Below are 17,670 nucleotides of genomic sequence, written 5' to 3'. Positions count from 1 at the left end.
TGACGGAGGCATACGCCCCCAACCAGGAAGGACGTTTGTGGGTCTGGGGACAGTCCTGAGAGGGAAGAGCTGAGCTGCAGTCCCACCCGTCTGCCCTGCCCCCAGCCTCCCCTGCGTTACCTGCTCGCCCTGCAGGGCCTGGTGGATGGTGAGACTTCGGTTGTTGTGCATAGTGAACAGGATGACTTTGCCTGTGTGGTTGAACCGGGGGGCTCCGGCCACATACACCCGCCCCTGCCTGGAGGACACGACCGATGTGACTGTGTATCCTGCCATGGGAGAAAACAGGCTGGTCTCTGGCCCTGTGGCCTGGCAGACCTCACCAGGGCCCTGTGTGTGGCTCAGCTGTGCCACAGGACTGGCTGCTGAACGGAGAGCATTCAGACCAGGCCGAGCAGATGTGATACCACAGGGCGGTAGTTCCCAGGCGCAGCTGAGGAGGCCTGGAAGAGGCAGGGCCGGTGAAGGGTGGGGAGAACTCACTGCGCCCACCCTCTGCTTGAAGGCATCGAGGAAGCCAGGTGGGGCCACTAATAGGCATTGCTGACCTGGAACACGCACATCCCATGCTTCACCTGCCTCACAGGTGAGTGCATGATGGAACAGGGAGGCAAGAGAAAGGCAAACCCTAGCCACATTTCTTTTTATACTGGGCAGGCTTTGTTTTTGATCCCCACCAATAGTCTCTCTGGGGATCAATCAGTGTCCTCTCCATTACTGGAACCCCCTGCTAAGTGGTCCACCAAAAACTGAAGAGCTGGCTGTGCAGAGGCGAGGAACTGCTCCGCTCGGGGCATTTAGGTGGAGTCTCAGGGACTCCTGCAGCCCCAAAGCTTTGCAAACTCAAAAGAGGGAGTGACTAGGCTTCTTTCAGTGCACTCAAAAGAGAAAGAGATGGAAACCCAGAGGCTCTTTGGGAAAGGCCACCAATCTGTGTCCTTAGGATCTGTGCCTGATCACTGTGACTTTCCAGTCGAGCGCCCAGGTTTGGGGAGTGACTGTGCAGCATCTTCAGGCAGCTCTCCTGAAAGTGGGGCCCCAGAAGGTGTGCAAAGCTGAGAGTCCCACTTTCTGCCAGGCAACTGGATCACGGATCCCAGTTTTTAGATGGGTGTCAGGCCTTGTTGGCAGTTCCTGGGCAGTTTCTGGGGGATGCATGTCTCCTTCTGCCATGTGTGCATGCCTGCGTGTGTGTGCGTGTGTGTCTGTGTGTGCACTCGCGCCCATGCACGTGCGTGCGCCTGTGTGTTTGTGGGTAACACTGTCTCTCGGGTCACCGGTTGCTTCCAGTCTGGCCGCGGGATGCACAGAGGAGCCGAGGCAGTGGCCGGGAGGGTGGGTGCAGTAGGGTGGGCTACTCTGGTTCCAGACACACCGTGTTTGACTCTTGGAAATGTATGCTGGGAAGTGGAGCTTGAAAGGTAGGTGAGACCAAGATATCCCATGGCGGGTGGCTAACGTGGCCGTGTATTGAGGGTAGGGCGGGGTTAGGCTTGTGGTGCGCAGCAAAGGTTTCTTCTGAGTTGAGCGCTCAGTGGCACTACTGGAAATGTTCTCAGTTGGCCCTGGGCATTTGGGCTTCCTCAGAAGGAGGGACAGTGGTGGTGGGAAGGTCTTGGGGGCTGAGTGTCCTGGGGGCAGGCGTGGGCTGACTCTCAAAGCTCCAAGCTGTGCTGAGAGAGAGCTTCCTGCTTCCCAGCCGTCTGCTGGCAGTGGTTTCAGTTCCCATGTGGCTCCCTGACCAGCAGGCGGGGCCCCCCCGAAAGCTGGACAGCCTCCCTGAAGGGCTGACAGGAGGACCCGTGGCCCGAAGTCCATAAGCTTCCCCAGTGTGGAGGCGGAGAGCCTGGCCGGCCTGTCTCCTTCCCCAAACTCCCCCTCTCCCCTGGGGCACATCGGGAGGAATCTTCCAGAGACCCCAGACACTGCCCTCACTGGACGAACCCCCAGAGGAAAGAGGAAGAAGAGAAAGGCACTCCCTCAGGACTCACACCCAAGGTGGTGACTATAGTTAAGGCGAGACAGTTGGGCCTCATGAAGGCCCTTCATCCTGGCTCTGCGACCCCAGGATCTTCTGGGAGGAGTGACCTTCCCACCGCAGAGAGACCCACTGCCAACTCTGGATGGCCCAAGTTCACAGAGAAGTGGAGTCCGAGGCTGCATTAGTGATGAGTAACTTCACAGCTGGTGGGTTCCGTTCAGAAACCCAGAAGGACTCACAGACAACGGGAGCCCTGGGCATTCGCCCCCTGCTCCCTTCGTTCTGGTTCAGCCCTTTCAGAAAGGCCATGGCAGAAGGGCCTCAGCATGGATGCTGGAGGCCCTGCTCCTGCAGAGCTAGAGGTGACTGGGATCTGTCAGGTAAAGGTCTCACAGCTGGGACCTATCACCATCAGGTCAACGATTCATGCTTTTCTTTTTATGACCACTCTAAGGTACTTGATGGGAACTGACTTCTGCCTTGATTGTAAACCTTAACACATTCTCGACTTGCATTTTGCCTTGGGGAGACAGGCTTCCTGCACTCCAACCTGAAAACACAACAACAGCTGCCCTAGAGTCTAGAAGCATCAACCGAAACACATTTCAGGTTGGGGTGCATTGCTTGTCATTTATTCCGCCTGCTTATCGAGAGCTTGTGACGTGCCAGGTATGGCGCTGGACGTGGTGGATGCCAGGCTGGAGAGGCAATGGCCCCTGACTGTGCCTGAGTCAGCACAGAATATGCACAGCCAGGCCCCTGGCCTCAGGTGTGGGCAGGTTCTGGATCCCTCAGGTCCCCTCCTCGCCCACCGCCCGCCAGCCACCCTTCAGCTCCGGCTCTTACCCAGGTACGCGCCGTGGTTCTTGAGCTCCTCGGGGAACTCCTTCAGGTAGGACTCTCGGAGGGGAATGACCTTCCCGCCGCTGGTTTCCTTTAGCACAGCTCCATTCCAGTCATAGGCACCAACGGCTCCCAGCAGAATCCCGTCCTGACATTGGGAAGGGGATGCACATCAGCTCGTGTCCCCCAGGTGCCCCTCGCCGGGAAGCTGCACCACAGCCGCAACCACGAAGCATCCATCTGCCCGTCCCCTCTGGCACCTTCTCCTGGGTTTGTTATTTAATAGCTCAACTTCCAGCCAGGATTCTTGGCTTTTGAAGGTGCCTAGGAACTTTGAAGGAATGTTCTAGAAACAAACTCCAAATCCAGGACCAAAGCTCCATTCCATTTTGGGCTTCAGAACCCCTCTAGGAAATCTCTTGTCGCCATCCCTTCCTTCTGACACTCCTTTAAGTGGTGTCCCTATGCTTTTCCTCCTTCCCATTTCTTTGTAGTGTCTGAGTTGCTTTCCTGAGTGTGTAAATCCTGCTTCTTCATTTCTTCAGTAAAAAGCCCCTGTGTGTCTATCTTGTGTCAGACACTTGCTTGGTGCTGGGGATACTGTTCCTGCCCTCACAGAGCTCCCAGATACTAAATAAATATACAAATAAACATAATACTTGCAAACTGTGGTAAATGCCACACAATGAGGGATATGATAAAAGTCATGGTGAGGTTGAATTTAGATTGGGAGGGGGCTCAGGAAAAGCGTTTGGAGCAAGTGATGCTTACCCCGACACCCGGAGGGATGGGATTTACTTATTTCTTTTTAGCGATATTTAAGTTTAATTTAATACAAACATCACATACTTCTACCTTCTCGGAAATGGTTGCTTCATCTTAACTAAGAAAATGGAAAACTATTATGACGTAAGTCTTCATTCTGTGATTTGTGTGTTTGGACAAGTTTAGGCAGACAGCAAAAGCTCCAGAGGTCCTGCCACCAAACGTACAGCATTGTGCAAATGTCCTGAGGCTGGAGAGAGTTCAGAGCCTTTGGCTTGAGGAACTGAAAGCTGTTTGATGGGGCTGGAGCCTTGAGTAAGAGGGCAAGGTGGCTCAATATGAGGCTAGACAGATAAGCCAGGTCCACATTTGTGACAGCCAGCACTCCAAGGACAGGAGCTGGTCTTTAGTGGCAGGGTAAGAGGATGCTACGATGCCTGGGCAGGAAGATAGAGAGCTCTGGCTCCTTGAGGGGAAGCCTCCAGGGTCATTTCCAAGGACTGGGTCCACTCACTCCCTGGGTTTCCCCTGCACCCTATCCCCACCCCCACCCCCCCAAACCATCCACATAACTAGTGGGTATAGGAAGACAAACAGCAAGCACTCAGAAGAGGAAGAGAAGTGACTAGGGACAATGAAGGGCTGAGGAGGGGGCGTGGAAGCAGGGAGGGGCTGCCTTCCTGGGTCACCTTGGTGATCATGTGCCAGGGGCATCCAGCTTTGCCTCCCAGCTTTGGGCTGTTAAAGCACAAGCTGGTGAGGTCACCTCTCTCCCACTGAGCCCTCCTTCAACCCAGCTGGTCGGTGGGATTTGCGGTTTCCCCACCACTTGTGGTCCAAGGCACTCAGTTTCTCCTTGCCCCCAAAGCAATGGTGACAATAGAAAAATGTGACTCTGGCCTTGGGACAATCAGAGCCACAACTAAACACACAGGCGGAATCCCCAGGCACTATTTCATTACTGGCACTGGAGAGGGCAAGATTGTGAACCATAATAAGCTAAGCTTCCTTTTCTCATTTCCAAGGTGTCACTTTAAAGAGTAAAGTTGATCATATATAAGGATTTAAAAAGTCCTAATATTCTAGAGGTAGAACTGACTGTTCAGACAGAATGTTTTTACAGCTATAAATAAGCTGCTCTTGGGTGAGTCCGATGTGCTGGGTCGTGTTTAAAGTCTCACTTTCTCATTAGCTTTCTCCCTCCCACTCTGTGTGCCTCAGCCTGGGAGAGTCTGACAATCTGCGGGGTCCAGGATCCGGGCCAGGGCCTCAGGGACTCGCGCCAACATTCCTTGCACTTGGGGTGTGCTCCATTCTTTGAGGGACCCTTTCTCATCCAGTCACTCATTTATGAGAGACAAGTGGGACAGATATTCATTATCTGCACTAATGAGCACCCGAGGTTCAGAGAGGGAAAGGGAGTTGCCCAAGGTCACACAGCAAGTCAGAAGCAGGGCTGGGATGGGGTTGGTCAGAGGAGAAAATGACTATCTGCTTCGCCAGAAGCCCCTAGATTCTGCTTCTGATGCAACAGCAGACCAGTCTCTGCTTCACGGGGAGGCCTTTGAAGATGAATGTCTGGCTTTGTAGATGACCGGAAGCCTTTGCAATGTACTGAGAAGGGCTGGCTCAACCTGGGTGCCTGGGATACAGCTGGGGAGACCTCATGCTGACTCACCACATGTGGGGCTGGGGAATTCCATCGGGATGTCTGCATTTGACAGCACTGGACAAGGGTGAGGGTCCCAGGCTCTCACCTTGTGCCATTCTACCCGGCAGTGACTCTAGGCCTGCGCTCTAGTGGGAGGCCATTTCCTGAGGAGGGTCTCCTGGGGGCCCTGCTGTGCGTGGAGAGGGCGCACTGAGGAGTGGGCGGGCTGAGAGGGCAAGCCACGGCCACCAAGGCAAACCTCAGGTTGTCACAATCTTTTTCCAGTTGGGGGAGCCCAGACATTTTGAGTTGGGAAAAAATCTGGAAGGGTGGAGCTGAAAAAAAGGACAAAAGCTTTGACAGAAGAAGCCAGGCATACAAGCCAAGCTGGAAAACAAATAGCAGGGCATCTGGGGAAGAGCCGTGTCCCATGCCCCAGGCCTGGCACCGGCTTCCTGACTTACGACCTCCTTTCCTATGAGGCCTCTGGGGCCCCCACCAGATATTACCAGGGTGTAGCTGGGTGGCCTTGCACAGATAGACTCTTGGCACCAGCTGACTTTCCTGGTGCTCTGTGAAGAAATGAGGACACAAGCTTGGTGGCCCTCAGGAGGTCGAAGGCCAAGTCTGTGCCCTCCCTGAGGACGACCTGTACCTGTATTTGCCTGAGCCTGGCACTCCCCATCAGATCCTGCCAGCTCAGCTCTCAGCTGCCCTCTGACCAGCCCTGCAGCAGTGTTACCTTCCCAGCTGAGCTGAGTGCTCCCTGGTGTGTGGCCATATCTCCCCAAACTCCATGTTCCAGCTAGTCCCTGTCCCCAGCCAGGGTCGGGTCACATCCCCAGCACAGGAAGCAGTGCTTCCCAGCTGGGGGTGGTTTAGCCCTCCAGGCAGTATTTAGCGGTGCCTGCAAACAGCTCTGGCTGTCCCAGCTGGGGGTGGTGTTGAGGTTACTATGGCCTCTGGTGGGTAGAGGCAGGACAGCCCCGCAGCAAAGAAGTAACCAGCCCAGGGGGTCGAGAGGTTGAGAATCCCTGGCCTGGGGGTTAGAGCATGATCTCTGGTGTCAGACGTTCCTGAGTTCCACGTAGCTCCAAAACTTCTAGCTGTGTGACCTTGGGAAAGTTCCTCACTCTCGCCTAGCCTAAGGGTCCTCAGCTGTAAATAGTTTTGTGGTGAGAGCTAGCATTTTGAATCCTTGGCAGGGCACCTGGCAGCCAATAAGGACTGGGTACATAGTAGTTCTTCTCATTCATTAATTCACCCATAAAGCGCTTCCAGGGAGGCAGGAGTCAAAGAATCAGATCTCACAGTCGCGTTGGACCTACATATGAGTCAGTACAGCCGCCTGTGAGGAATGATCTGATAGAGGCAAGGACGACTTATTCTGAGGACCCACTGGAGGGGGGTGACCAGCCGAGGGGGTGGGTGGGTGCATGGTGGGGTTAGGAAAGGATTTTAAGAAAACCTTACTTGACTTATTAGGAAGTCTCGAAATGCACACTTCCAATTCCAAGCCTCAAGATTCAATTCCACACATACTTTTCAGACATCTGCTCAAAGACTGAGGTTCACAGAGGTTAAATGATCTGTCTGAGGCCACACGGCCAGGCAGTGCTTTCCTCCGGCCTGGTAGTAATGGAATGAGAACACCAGATGCTAGTAGTTCTTGGCATTGGAGAGGCAGGACTGTGGAGGCAGGTGGAGGTGGCCCCTGGTGGTTCTGTTCACAGGGAGACCACCTAGAGGGCACCGAGGGCTGGCCTCCTCCCCCAGCCTCCCTTGCCTGCATGTCCATCACCAGAGTGGCCACGGGGCGGGCAGGACTCTGTTCCCAAGAGCCCCTTCTAAGGCACATGCATCATTAAGAGGGTGGGTTATGCTTTAACTAGCTTCTCAGATTCTCTCAGTAGAAGATGTTTCCAACAAGCCTCAAGTGGAGCCTGAGGAAGGGATGAGTGCCCGGAGGCTTAGATGAGGTTGGGCAGGAAAGACTCAGAAACAGGCCTGCAACGTTTCTGTGGAGAGGGGTCCTGCACCATTCGTGGTGCTGGAAGACAGTGGTCAGGGCACGAGGAGGGGGCGTCGAGAAGCGGGTGTGGGGAGCAAAGGGCACGCTGTTACTTGACTACTCATTCCAGATCAGAGGGTGGGTTATTTCTACTCAGAGGTCCTGGAACAAGGCCCAGGAGTGAGGCGCTGGGCACCAGGGCACAGCCTGAGGACATGGGGCTGGGCTTCGGAGGACCTCAATGAACCAGAAATGATTCCTGCCACCAGGAGTCAACTTGTAAACAATCCAGACCAGCATGGTGGCAGACTTCGGCTACCATGTCCTGGCCTCATATGGGGGCAGCCCTGACTGCCTGCCCCAGAGCTGGCAGGGGCAAGAGTCCACCGCCTAGGGCTAAGAGGACTCAGAAGGGCTTTACAGCCTTTAGGTGTCAACCCCTCATTTCACCATTATGGATGAGTTTCTTTTATTTTTGATTGAATCAGATCTGCAAAGCGAATTCAAATGCAAAACTCTTAGGAGAGATGGCAACTTTAAGGCTTCAACAGCTGAGAACCTTACATAATAGCCAGTCCACAGCCCCAGGAGGGCTGCTGAAAAGGGCACAGGCTGAAGAGGCAGCGGGTGGCTGGGGCTGTTGGTCTGGGAATAAGACTCACCCCCACCCGTCCCCTTGGCTTGTTTCAAATGTAACTGGGGCCGGGCCTGCCGGACCATCAGTGTGTAGTTTAAAGGAAAAATCATCTGTTCCCATCTTGGGTGAGTGGTCAAGTCTTTTGTGTAGACAAGACCCACCCTAATAAAACTGCTTCCTTCTGTAAAATTTTGGTGTTGGGGAGATTTATGGAGTGCAGTGTAGGAGAGTCCATCACGGAAGGGGGCTCCCCTGCAGCTCCATCCATCACCACAGGCATCAATTATATATGGTCCTCTTCCTTCCTTCACACCTTGTGGCCCATGGGGATGACAGACTTAGAGGTATGGATCCCTTCTGCAAGCTTTCTGGCAGATTCATGCAGCTTTTTCTTGGTTACCCAGCTTGACAGGGAGTTCATCACCTCAGCAAGCAGCCGGCACTTAGCGGCCTTTGCATTCATTTCCAAATGCTAATGGAACCATTGGCTTACAAATCCATTCTGAAATGTGGCCAGGGATCCATAGCTAATTTTCCTGAAGGTAATTTCTGGAATATTCTCTTTCCCCTTTTTGCTAATCAGGACTAGAGTTTCCTGGGGCTCCAGGTCCCTGGGTTTTCCCAGCAGCTCTGAACTTTGGCCATCAGCCTGGAATGCAATGCCTGTGGCCTGGAGCTTTAGTGCATCCGGAGGCCAGGGAAGGTCTTGGGGCCTCCTCTCCTAACCTGGGCTCTGGTCCTTCCTTCCTCTTGTTGCTTTCACCCTTCCTAACTTGAAGGCTTCTTTCATTGCTAGGTAAGATGGCAGCAGACCAGGTTATCAGACCCTGGGCCTTTCCTCTGCCATTTGTGAACATTCTACTGGGTCCTTCCCCTGGGACTAGGGATCTTTCCTTCTGACAGAGCTCAACCGGCCCAGAGCAGTTGAAAACCCTTTCAGCATATTTGTAGGAAACAGCTGCCTGAGGCTGTCTGTGGAGCATTTCCAGGGGAGATGGAGCCCAGGGGTTCACACAGGAGATGGACCCACTCGGGCTCAGGACCAGTTCTGGGCAAAGCTGAAAGGCCAGACCTTCCTGTCTCCATTTCCCAGAGAGGTCCGACTGACCCTGAGAGCTGCAGGGTTGGACTCCGAGGGACAGGACAGCTGTGGCCAATTATTTTATTTTATTTTTAAAATAAATTTATTTATTTATTAATTTTTGGCTGCGTTGGGTCTTTGTTGCTGTGCACAGGCTTTCTCTAGTTGTGGCGAGCGGGGGCTACTTTTCATTGCGGTACACGGGCTTCTCATTGCGGTGGCTTCTCGTTGTGGAACACGGACTCTAGGCATGCGGGCTTCAGTAGTTGTGGCACGTGGGCTCAGCAGTTGTGGCTCACGGGCTCTAGAGCACAGGCTCAGTAGTTGTGGCACACGGGCTTAGTTGCTCCGCAGCATGTGGGATCTTCCCGGACTGGGGCTCGAACCCGTGCCCCCTGCATTGGCAGGCGGATTCTTAACCACTGCGCCACCAGGGAAGCCCCTGTGGCCAATTATGATGGCATCAGCAGCCTGGAACTGAAAAACCTCTGTGCTCTAAAATAGCAACCCAATGGTCAGTCAGAGCTCCAGACAGCCCACCATCATTGCACAATTCCTTTGGATTTGGAAGGATTTTATTCATTTAGAAAATTTTTAAAAAAAGTATAGAAGAGTCTCAGATTCAAATGTAATCACTGTCTCTTTCAAAGTCCTACCAGATAAAAACTTCCAGATGTCTGTCACTTGAAAACAAGACATGGGGTGATAGAAGAACTGGGGTCTGTATCTACAGGGTGGGGAGAGGCACCCTGGTTTCTCTGATTAGGAGAAGAGAACAAGAGTTGAGCACGTGGAAGAAGCTGCACAGGGCAGAACATGACCTTGACCTCAATAACAAGCTGGGGCTCTGAGCTCCTGGTCTCTCCCCTGCAGCCGGGGAACTCATTGATCCTGCAAGGACTCAACTTGTTGACACACTCTGCTGCTTGGGCCACTGTCAGGGTTCAGCTGAACTCCCCTGAATCCCTGAAGCTTGTCTTAACCTCCCTTCTCTTTAGGTTCCCTGATTCCTGGGCACACACAGATCACAGTATTAGAAGCAGGAGACTGAACTTACCATTTAAGAGTCTTTCTCCCTAACTAGACTGTGAGCTGCTGTCAGCTGAAATGTTACCTTCGTCTCTCTATATATTGGGTTGGCCAAAAAGTTTGTTCGGGTTTTTCCCTACGATGTTACGGAAAAACCCGAACGACCTTTTTGGCCAACCCAATACATCCCCAGTGCCTCGCACAGAGCTGGGCACACGGGGAGATGCTCAAAAAATGACCTCGGAATGGAAGATGGAGACGTGGGACATTCACTCTCTCTGGCTGTCCCCAACATCAGGGCTGCTCTGAGACCCGCTCCCCAAGCCCGTCTGTGCTCAGACTTCCCCCAGGCCTGTGCACACAGCTTCCTCTCTTCTGCTTGCTGCCACCCATGGCTGCTGAAATCCTTGTCCTCAGGGGCCTGCCCGAGTGCCAGCCTCCCCCGATCCTTCCCTGACACCCCTCTCCCCTAGCCTGGACCTTTCCTTCTGTAAGATCCTGATCACATGTTGCTTTAATTACTGTTAGATGAGTCCAGGTGGTTCCCCATTGAGCAGGGGGTCTCCACAGGGGCTCCGTGGATAGGGGGGGCCTCCTGAAGTTGAATGCCTGTACCCAGGAGAAGTCTGTAGTTTCTGTTACCTTACTCACCAAGCTCAGGACTGCGGTTCTGCATTGTTTGCAAACTGACTCCTGTTTGGCAAGAATAATTTCCGCTTCCTTTTGATACCTTAGTTGCATTTGACAAATGCTTGTTGGATTTAATGAAATTGATTTTCCTTGCTGCATTTTCCAATCAGCCCTGACCCCAGAGTCAGGAGACCAGGGCTAGTCCAGCTGGAGCACAGGACTGGCCGCCTGACCTGTACGAATGGATGCCCTCATCCCTCCTGGGACTCGGCCCCTTACCCTCAGACTGGGAGCTCCTTGAGGGCAGGGCTCTCACCTCTGAACCTCCTGGCATCCAGCACAGGGCCCAGCACAGAAAAGGCAGTGAAAAGATTTGCTGACATAACCACTTAAAATGGGACAACGATTACCATCTGCCTACTTTGCAGGGCTGTTTCTGAGCATGAATGAGGCACAGAAATTTTCTGGAAAAATTAAAGTGCTCGGCACATATTACATGACTGTTATCAATATAGGGCAGTTATATTTATATTTTGCTGTATTCAAGCAGGCACGAGACAGTCCAGATGCAGCTCAGGAAATGCTGAGTGTGAGTCGCGTTTCCATCCATCTGCCTGCTGTCTGCTGTGCATCTGTCCCCCTCCCTCCGTCTTGAGATCTATGACTGAGGCCCCCTTAGATTCCAAATGCTCTCACGGAGCAGCTGCTCGTTGTTGGGGAGAGAGCATGAGACTAATATTTCTCTCACTTCAGCAGGTCACTCAACCTTCCTGGGACTTGGCTTCTTTATCTGGAAACTGGGAACAAGGAATCCTGCCCTGTCCACCTCACAGAGGAGTTGGGAGAAGTCGGTGGGTTACTGAAAGTGATATATAAGTGGGATGGACTGATAGGCATTTTCTGGCAAATTAGGAGGCGCAAGTCCACTCCCATGGGGGCCAGCCTGGGCAGAGCTTATGCACGCAAACCCAGGACACCTGTCTGTCCAAAGCATGCCACGGGGGCATGTGCTGATACTGACAACACAGGCTTTCCCTGCATGGTGCTCCCAGGCGGGGCTATAACCCCAAACAGCTTATAAAGCATGCAGCTATGGACTCCTCTGCCCCTCTGGCAATCCTATGAGGTTTCAGCCTCATCTTGAGAATCAGAACCAGGTGAAGCACATGCCCCAGACAGAACATGACCCTTGTGACACCATATGTCTGCTTGGGACCTCTGCAACACGATGCTGAGTCCGCAAAGAGAGAAGCCCACGTGGGCTGCCTTCCAGAGCACACCTGGCACATCTGGACACCCTCCCAACATCGTTGCAGGGCCGTGTCCCTGCACACACAGGCCACCTGGGGCATGCAGGGCACTATTAGAGCCCAGGCAAGTGGTTTCGCCATGTTGACCTAGTTTTTGCATGAAGTTCTATGGACTGAATGGGACCCTTGGTCCTGGTGGGACACGTCCCCAGGCATGGGGGGGGCTTGAGACAGCTTATTATAAGTTGATGACCTTGACATCCCTCTTCCACCCGCAGAAGATGAGAGGCAGAGAGACCCCAAGAAAGGGGGATGAGAGACAGCCCAAGAACAGCGAGAGGATGACCCAGAGAGCTGGTAAGAGTGAGAGGGCAGGAGGGCAGCTCTAAACCCATCCTTACCTCCACTATGTGAGAGGAAAAGCCCGTCTGTGACATCTCCAGCCCGAAGGAGGTTTCATTCTTGTTGGTGCCTGAAGCAGAGGGACAGAAAGATGTGAGCTCCGCACCTGATTTCTTAGCACCAGACATGCCTGCAGCTCAGTCCCCAGCACCTGTGACCCGGAAGCACTTGCAGGGAGGTGAGAGGGGGCCCCGGGCCTGAACCAGCTCATCTGCCCCAGCAGCAGGCACCTTCCAGGTGGCCGTGTAGGTTTATTATTAGCAGCTCACTCCCTGCTGAAAAGGACTTGAAACGATTTATATTACAGGGCACGCATACTATAGGGATATCAACGAAGGGGAAAGATCCAGAAAAGTGCACGGAAAGAAATAATCTGCATTGTTGGCAAGAAATGGAATTTCCCACTTTGTTCATTCCTACTGTTCACCAGATTTGGTTCCAGATGCTTCTGGATGGTTCCCAAATATCAAATTGACCCTTAGGAGGAAGACCTGTCACCACCACAGATTTGCAAAGGAATCCCATGCGTGCTGAAAGGTCCTCCCTGCACAGGGCCTCCTGATGTGTCATTGGAGCCAATGTTCTCATCACGCAAGGCGACCATTTCGAGAATAAACTCACTGATTTGGACGTTTAATTCTAAGGTGAGGGTCAAACAGGTTCATACTTTCTATTCCTTTATCATGGGTTATGAGGGCTTTTCTTCTCTTTCCCTGTGTCTGTGGCTCGCCATTTCCAGTGCAGAGCAGACTGCTTGGGCTCTGGGATGCTGCCCTCTATCTCTTTTGAAAATCCTCCCATATGGTAGAGCCCAATATGGCAAGGGCCCCTCTACAGCAATATATGGTGCAAACGAGACCCACGCCAATCAAAACTGGAGTTTGAATTATTAAGGAGGGAGGCAATCTGAGGAAACCCCGCAAAAAGGTGGAGTGGGAGCAGTGGGACTTGGGGGCCGAGCGTTTCAGGCGGTGGAGCCTGGCTCAGCTGGGCTCAACTCGAGTTGCCAGATAAAATACGAGACGCTCAGTTAAATTCGAATTTCAGACAAACAACTAATGGTTTTTTAGTACAAGTCGGCCACAAATGTTGTATTTTATATTTGCTAAGTCTGGCAATGCTCGTTCAAACCCCAATTCCTTCCTGAGCTGTCGGAGCTCTGGCAAGTCATTTGGTCCCTTCGAGCTGCAGTTTCCTCCACAGTAAAAGGAGGGGCTGTTTGGAAAGTGCAGAGCCTCACATCCAGCACAGGAGCGCTCCAGTGTTAGTGGTCATCACAAAGGGAGGACTCTCGCTAAACCCTCCCATCCCGGGGGGCGGGGGCGGCTGGATTTCGCTCTGTGGGCTTCACCTGCTGTGAGCCCAGGAGCCGTGAGCCCAGGAGCCTGGACCCCTCTCGAGAAGCAGCGCTCACCTTCCAAGCTGAAGATCCTGTCCCCCAGGGCGTCGACAATGTCCTTCAGGGCCGCCTCATCAGTGACGTTGAAGAAGTGCTTGTCATCGGGGTCACTGGCGATGTATTTGATTTCGTTTAGAAAAGCTTCTGGATTGATCCCCCTGCGGTTGTAGTAGCCCAGGACCTGCCAGGGAACAGGGGCAGGGGCGACAAACCGGGACATGGCACAGACCTCCCCACACACCCATGGCCCCAGACTTGGACCCTGTTCTAAGACAGGGTTCTGGGGCTTGGGAGTGTTTTCTAGTTTTCGGAGGTTTCAGAACCTCCCTGGCAATGGAGAAAAAACACCCCACAGCTGTTGCAGATAAACCTGGGCAGGACAGAAAGGAGATTCTCAACCGCTCTTTAGGAGAAGGTGTAACAAGGAGAGGCCCATCTGAGGGCCTGGATGGCTGGTTCACTGCCCAGAACCACCCCCCACCCCAGAGTCCCCAAGGGGTTGATGGCGAAGCCTCTAGAGGGTGGGCAGGGGCAGGACAGGCAGGACAGGACTCACGGCCACAGCGTATCTGGTCACGTTGTCCCTCTCGCTTTGCTGGATCACCTCCTCCAGGTCTGGGCTGTCGTGGGACTCCCCATCCGTGATGACAATCATCACCTTCTTGGCCCCTTTCCTTCCACCCTTCTGGAAAGCCTCTGAGCTGGAACCCAAGCACAGGGGGAGGGTCACAGAGGAAGGTGGGGATGGGGCAGGCCTGGCGCTCCTACTGCCTCGAAGCCAGGGCCAAGCCCCTGGGCAACCCTACACGGTGTTGGGACCTCGAACCAAAGAAGCTGGATCGAGATGCCCAAACTACTCGTTCGCCAGCTGCTCAGATGCGTCTTAAATCTGCTTGTCTTTAAAGAGTGACTTTGAAAAGCCCCTCTCAAGTCCTGATCTTGCTGTTTTGGGGAAGCAGGGGGACGGGGTGGGTCTGGGAGGGGAGTTCAGGGTCAGGTGGAGACCTTTAGAAGCCCTAATTCCACGGTTCAAAAACCCAGCCACACATTAGAATCATCTGGGGAGTTAAAAAAAAAAAAAGGGATGCCCAGGCCCCACCTGGACTCATGAAATCAGAATTTCTGGAGTGTGGCCTGGGCACCAGCATTTTTCAAAAGTTCTAATGAACATCGGAGTTGAGAACCACTTCCCTCAGTTCTGAAAAGGTGACGTGCCAGAGCAACTCAACAGCTAAACCATGCCGTTCCATAAAACGTGTGTGACGAAGCCTGACAAAGTTCCGACGTTTCCCAGGAGAACCACTTTGATTCTACTTTGGGGACTGTTAAATATAAAATTCTATGACAAATATTTCTCTTTCTTGCTTTTTCTTTTGTTTTCAGTGGCTGGAGCAGGTGCTTGGCCTGCCTGCCGGGCAGTCCAACCAGGAGCCGGGGGGCTGGCGCTCTATGGACTCTTGGAGCTGGTGACTACGAAGAAGGAAAAATTGGCTCCTGAACCATCACTGGCTCTTGGTGCCTGTGTGAGGCCAACTCTCCTTCAGACCATGAGGTTCTGAAGTTTTCAATAAGGACCTAAAAATAAATGTTACCTTTAGACGCCGCAGTGAGTCCTCAAAGGTCTGACCCACAGGTTCAAGCACCATGATGTCAGGTTAAATCCCATCACTCTAAGGCTTTGGTTACCAGGGGTATCTTTTGTTACACAGCAAGCTGATGAGCTGGTGTGCGTGATTTAGATGTTAAGGAATTCACAAAACTTGGAATAAACTAGTTCAGAGCCTCTTCAAGCTACCAGTTAAGAGAAACAGACCATCTGCCATTCTCTTAGCAATTCTATGATATTCTGGATATGCTGGCTTTAAAAACTCCTCTAAATTTAGTGTGAGGCGTGGACTGAAGGGGGGCAGAGGCACACTTGACATGACAAAATACAGAGAATATTTTGGGCTTAAGCCTGACTCAGTGGAGGGAGAATGCTGCTAGTCCTTCAAAGGACGCTCGAGATGCTTCCGTGACTTCATTGGAGGGCCAGGTCCAGGAACAAAACTCCAGAAGAAAAAATATGGCAGGGGAAGAGCAGGCTTTATTACATATGGAGCCAAGGAAATTTCAGGATCATATTTCCATAGAGTGGAATGGTGTGAATATCTGCAAGAATCTGTAATAGCATAAATATTGGCATGAATCATCAGATTTAAAATTGTGAATTTGTATTGTGTAAAAGACTTGGATTTGTTGCTTTGTAAATCAGACTATAACTTCCTGGAATGCAGTGAAAGCTTTATACTCACGACAGTTTCCATGAACCTGGAAGCCAATGTGACCCCGTGGAGAAAGGTCATATCACGTCTCCTTTCTGCTCAAAACCTGTCCTGGCTCCCATTTCTCCCAGGTCCTGATAATGGCCTGTGAAACCCCTGGTAATCCCTCTGAGCTCCTCCTCCTGCTGGAATCTTCACTGATCCTGGAACCACCAGGCATGCTCCTGTTTTAGGGCCTTTATCTGAGCTGCTCCCTTTTCTGGAACCTCCCCTGCCAGGCACCTGCTTGGCCAACTTCCTCACCTCCTTTAAGTCTCCACTCAAATGTCAGTTCTTGGTGAAGCCTTCCCCGACTACTTGGTTAATGCTGATTAAATACCTGCCCTCCCCAACCTGCCTGACTGCCTTTACCAGACTCTATTTTTCCCCCATAGCTTGTATCTCCCTCTAGCATACTAGCTATTTATTTGTTTTTTGTTTTTTTGCTTATTGTCTGCCTCACCCTCTAGAATATCAGCTTCACAAGGGCAGGATATTTATCTGCTTTGTTCACTGATCTATCCCAAGTGTCTAAAACAGTGTGAGGCACATAGTAGATGCTCAATAAAAAGTGTTGAGTGAATGAAGGTGGCATTGCAGCGCTGTCCTGCCCCCTCCCCTCAAAGCCACACATGGCGGCCAGACTCACCTTCACGCGCACATTTGATGATGACATTCAAGAACCTTCAGGGGCCAATCATGCTTGTTTTAGCTACAACGTTATAACTCTCACAATCTGACTCCAAACCATCTTTGCAGCTGCAGGGCTTACTACTCCCCAACACGAACCATGCTCAGAGCAAGGCTCTGAACGTAAACGTTCCTCAGCTCTCCCTCTCCTCTGCCGTTATTGGGGCAGAATGTCTTCTGTGGAATGTCTTCTCTCCATCTCTCCCTGCTGTAATCCTGGGGTCTGTCAGATATCCCCCATCTTGGCAGTCCTCTCTGATCCCTCCCTTGGAGCCCTCCTCTCTCATCCTCACTGAGTTAGGGTGACGCTTACCAGGGGTCACGGGTTACCCTCTTTATAACCCCTCAAGTCCATGGCCTGGATCTTTGTACTTTAGTAGGTACACAGAAAAAAAATGCATTATGAATAGCTGAGTGAGGAGAGAAAACCTTTTACCTGAAAAGGCACCAGCTGTAATTTGGGACCCAGACTTGGCCAGGAAGATTAGATTTCAAAGTTCACTTGAGGTGTAGATCGCACACCCCAGCAGTGCTCGTGAGTCATGATGGTTCAAACTACTAGGTGAGTCACACGCACTTGACCTGGGGGAGAGGGGCTGCGAAATGAGATGGAAGCAGTGTGCTCCATCCCGGTGGGACTCAGTTAGCTTCTCACTGATAGCTCAGTGGGCGTGGGCTTCCTCCGTTGCCCTGGCCACTTCACAAGAGCTTGCTTGGGGTCTCAGGGACTCACGCCCATGAGGGCCCATTTCTCATGAGGGTGAGTAAGAGCCATCTTTACACAGAGCGATGCTCATTTAGGAAAAATGCTTGAGCAGGTTTTATGAGTGAACAGAAATCCACTGGTGGAGCAGTAACTTAATCATAAAGAGTAGTGAAGTTGGGTGACTTTCCTGGTAGTGCAGTGGTTAAGACTCTGCGCTTCCAATGCAGGGGGCCCGGGTTCGATCCCTGGTCAGGAAACTAGATCCCACATGCGTGCCGCAACTAAGAGTTCT

The 17,670-nt window shown here is 52.4% G+C and overlaps 1 protein-coding gene across 1 annotated transcript in view; it reads right to left on the bottom strand.

The window, feature by feature from the left end:
• ITGA11 (integrin subunit alpha 11) overlaps positions 1-17,670 on the bottom strand; it is a 124,088-nt gene that overhangs the window by 32,830 nt on the left and 73,588 nt on the right. Inside the window, exons 8-12 of the mRNA XM_079912011.1 lie at positions 14,236-14,380; positions 13,695-13,860; positions 12,280-12,350; positions 2,828-2,972; positions 121-269 (exon numbers count right to left, since the gene is read on the bottom strand). Coding sequence (XP_079768137.1) covers positions 121-269; positions 2,828-2,972; positions 12,280-12,350; positions 13,695-13,860; positions 14,236-14,380 — 676 coding nt within the window. The remainder of the gene's footprint in view (positions 1-120; positions 270-2,827; positions 2,973-12,279; positions 12,351-13,694; positions 13,861-14,235; positions 14,381-17,670) is intronic.

This window comes from Stenella coeruleoalba (genome assembly GCF_951394435.1).
Source record: "Stenella coeruleoalba genome assembly, chromosome: 2".
NCBI classification, from domain to species: Eukaryota; Metazoa; Chordata; class Mammalia; order Artiodactyla; family Delphinidae; genus Stenella; species Stenella coeruleoalba.
This window is presented reverse-complemented; position numbering and strand designations above follow the sequence as displayed.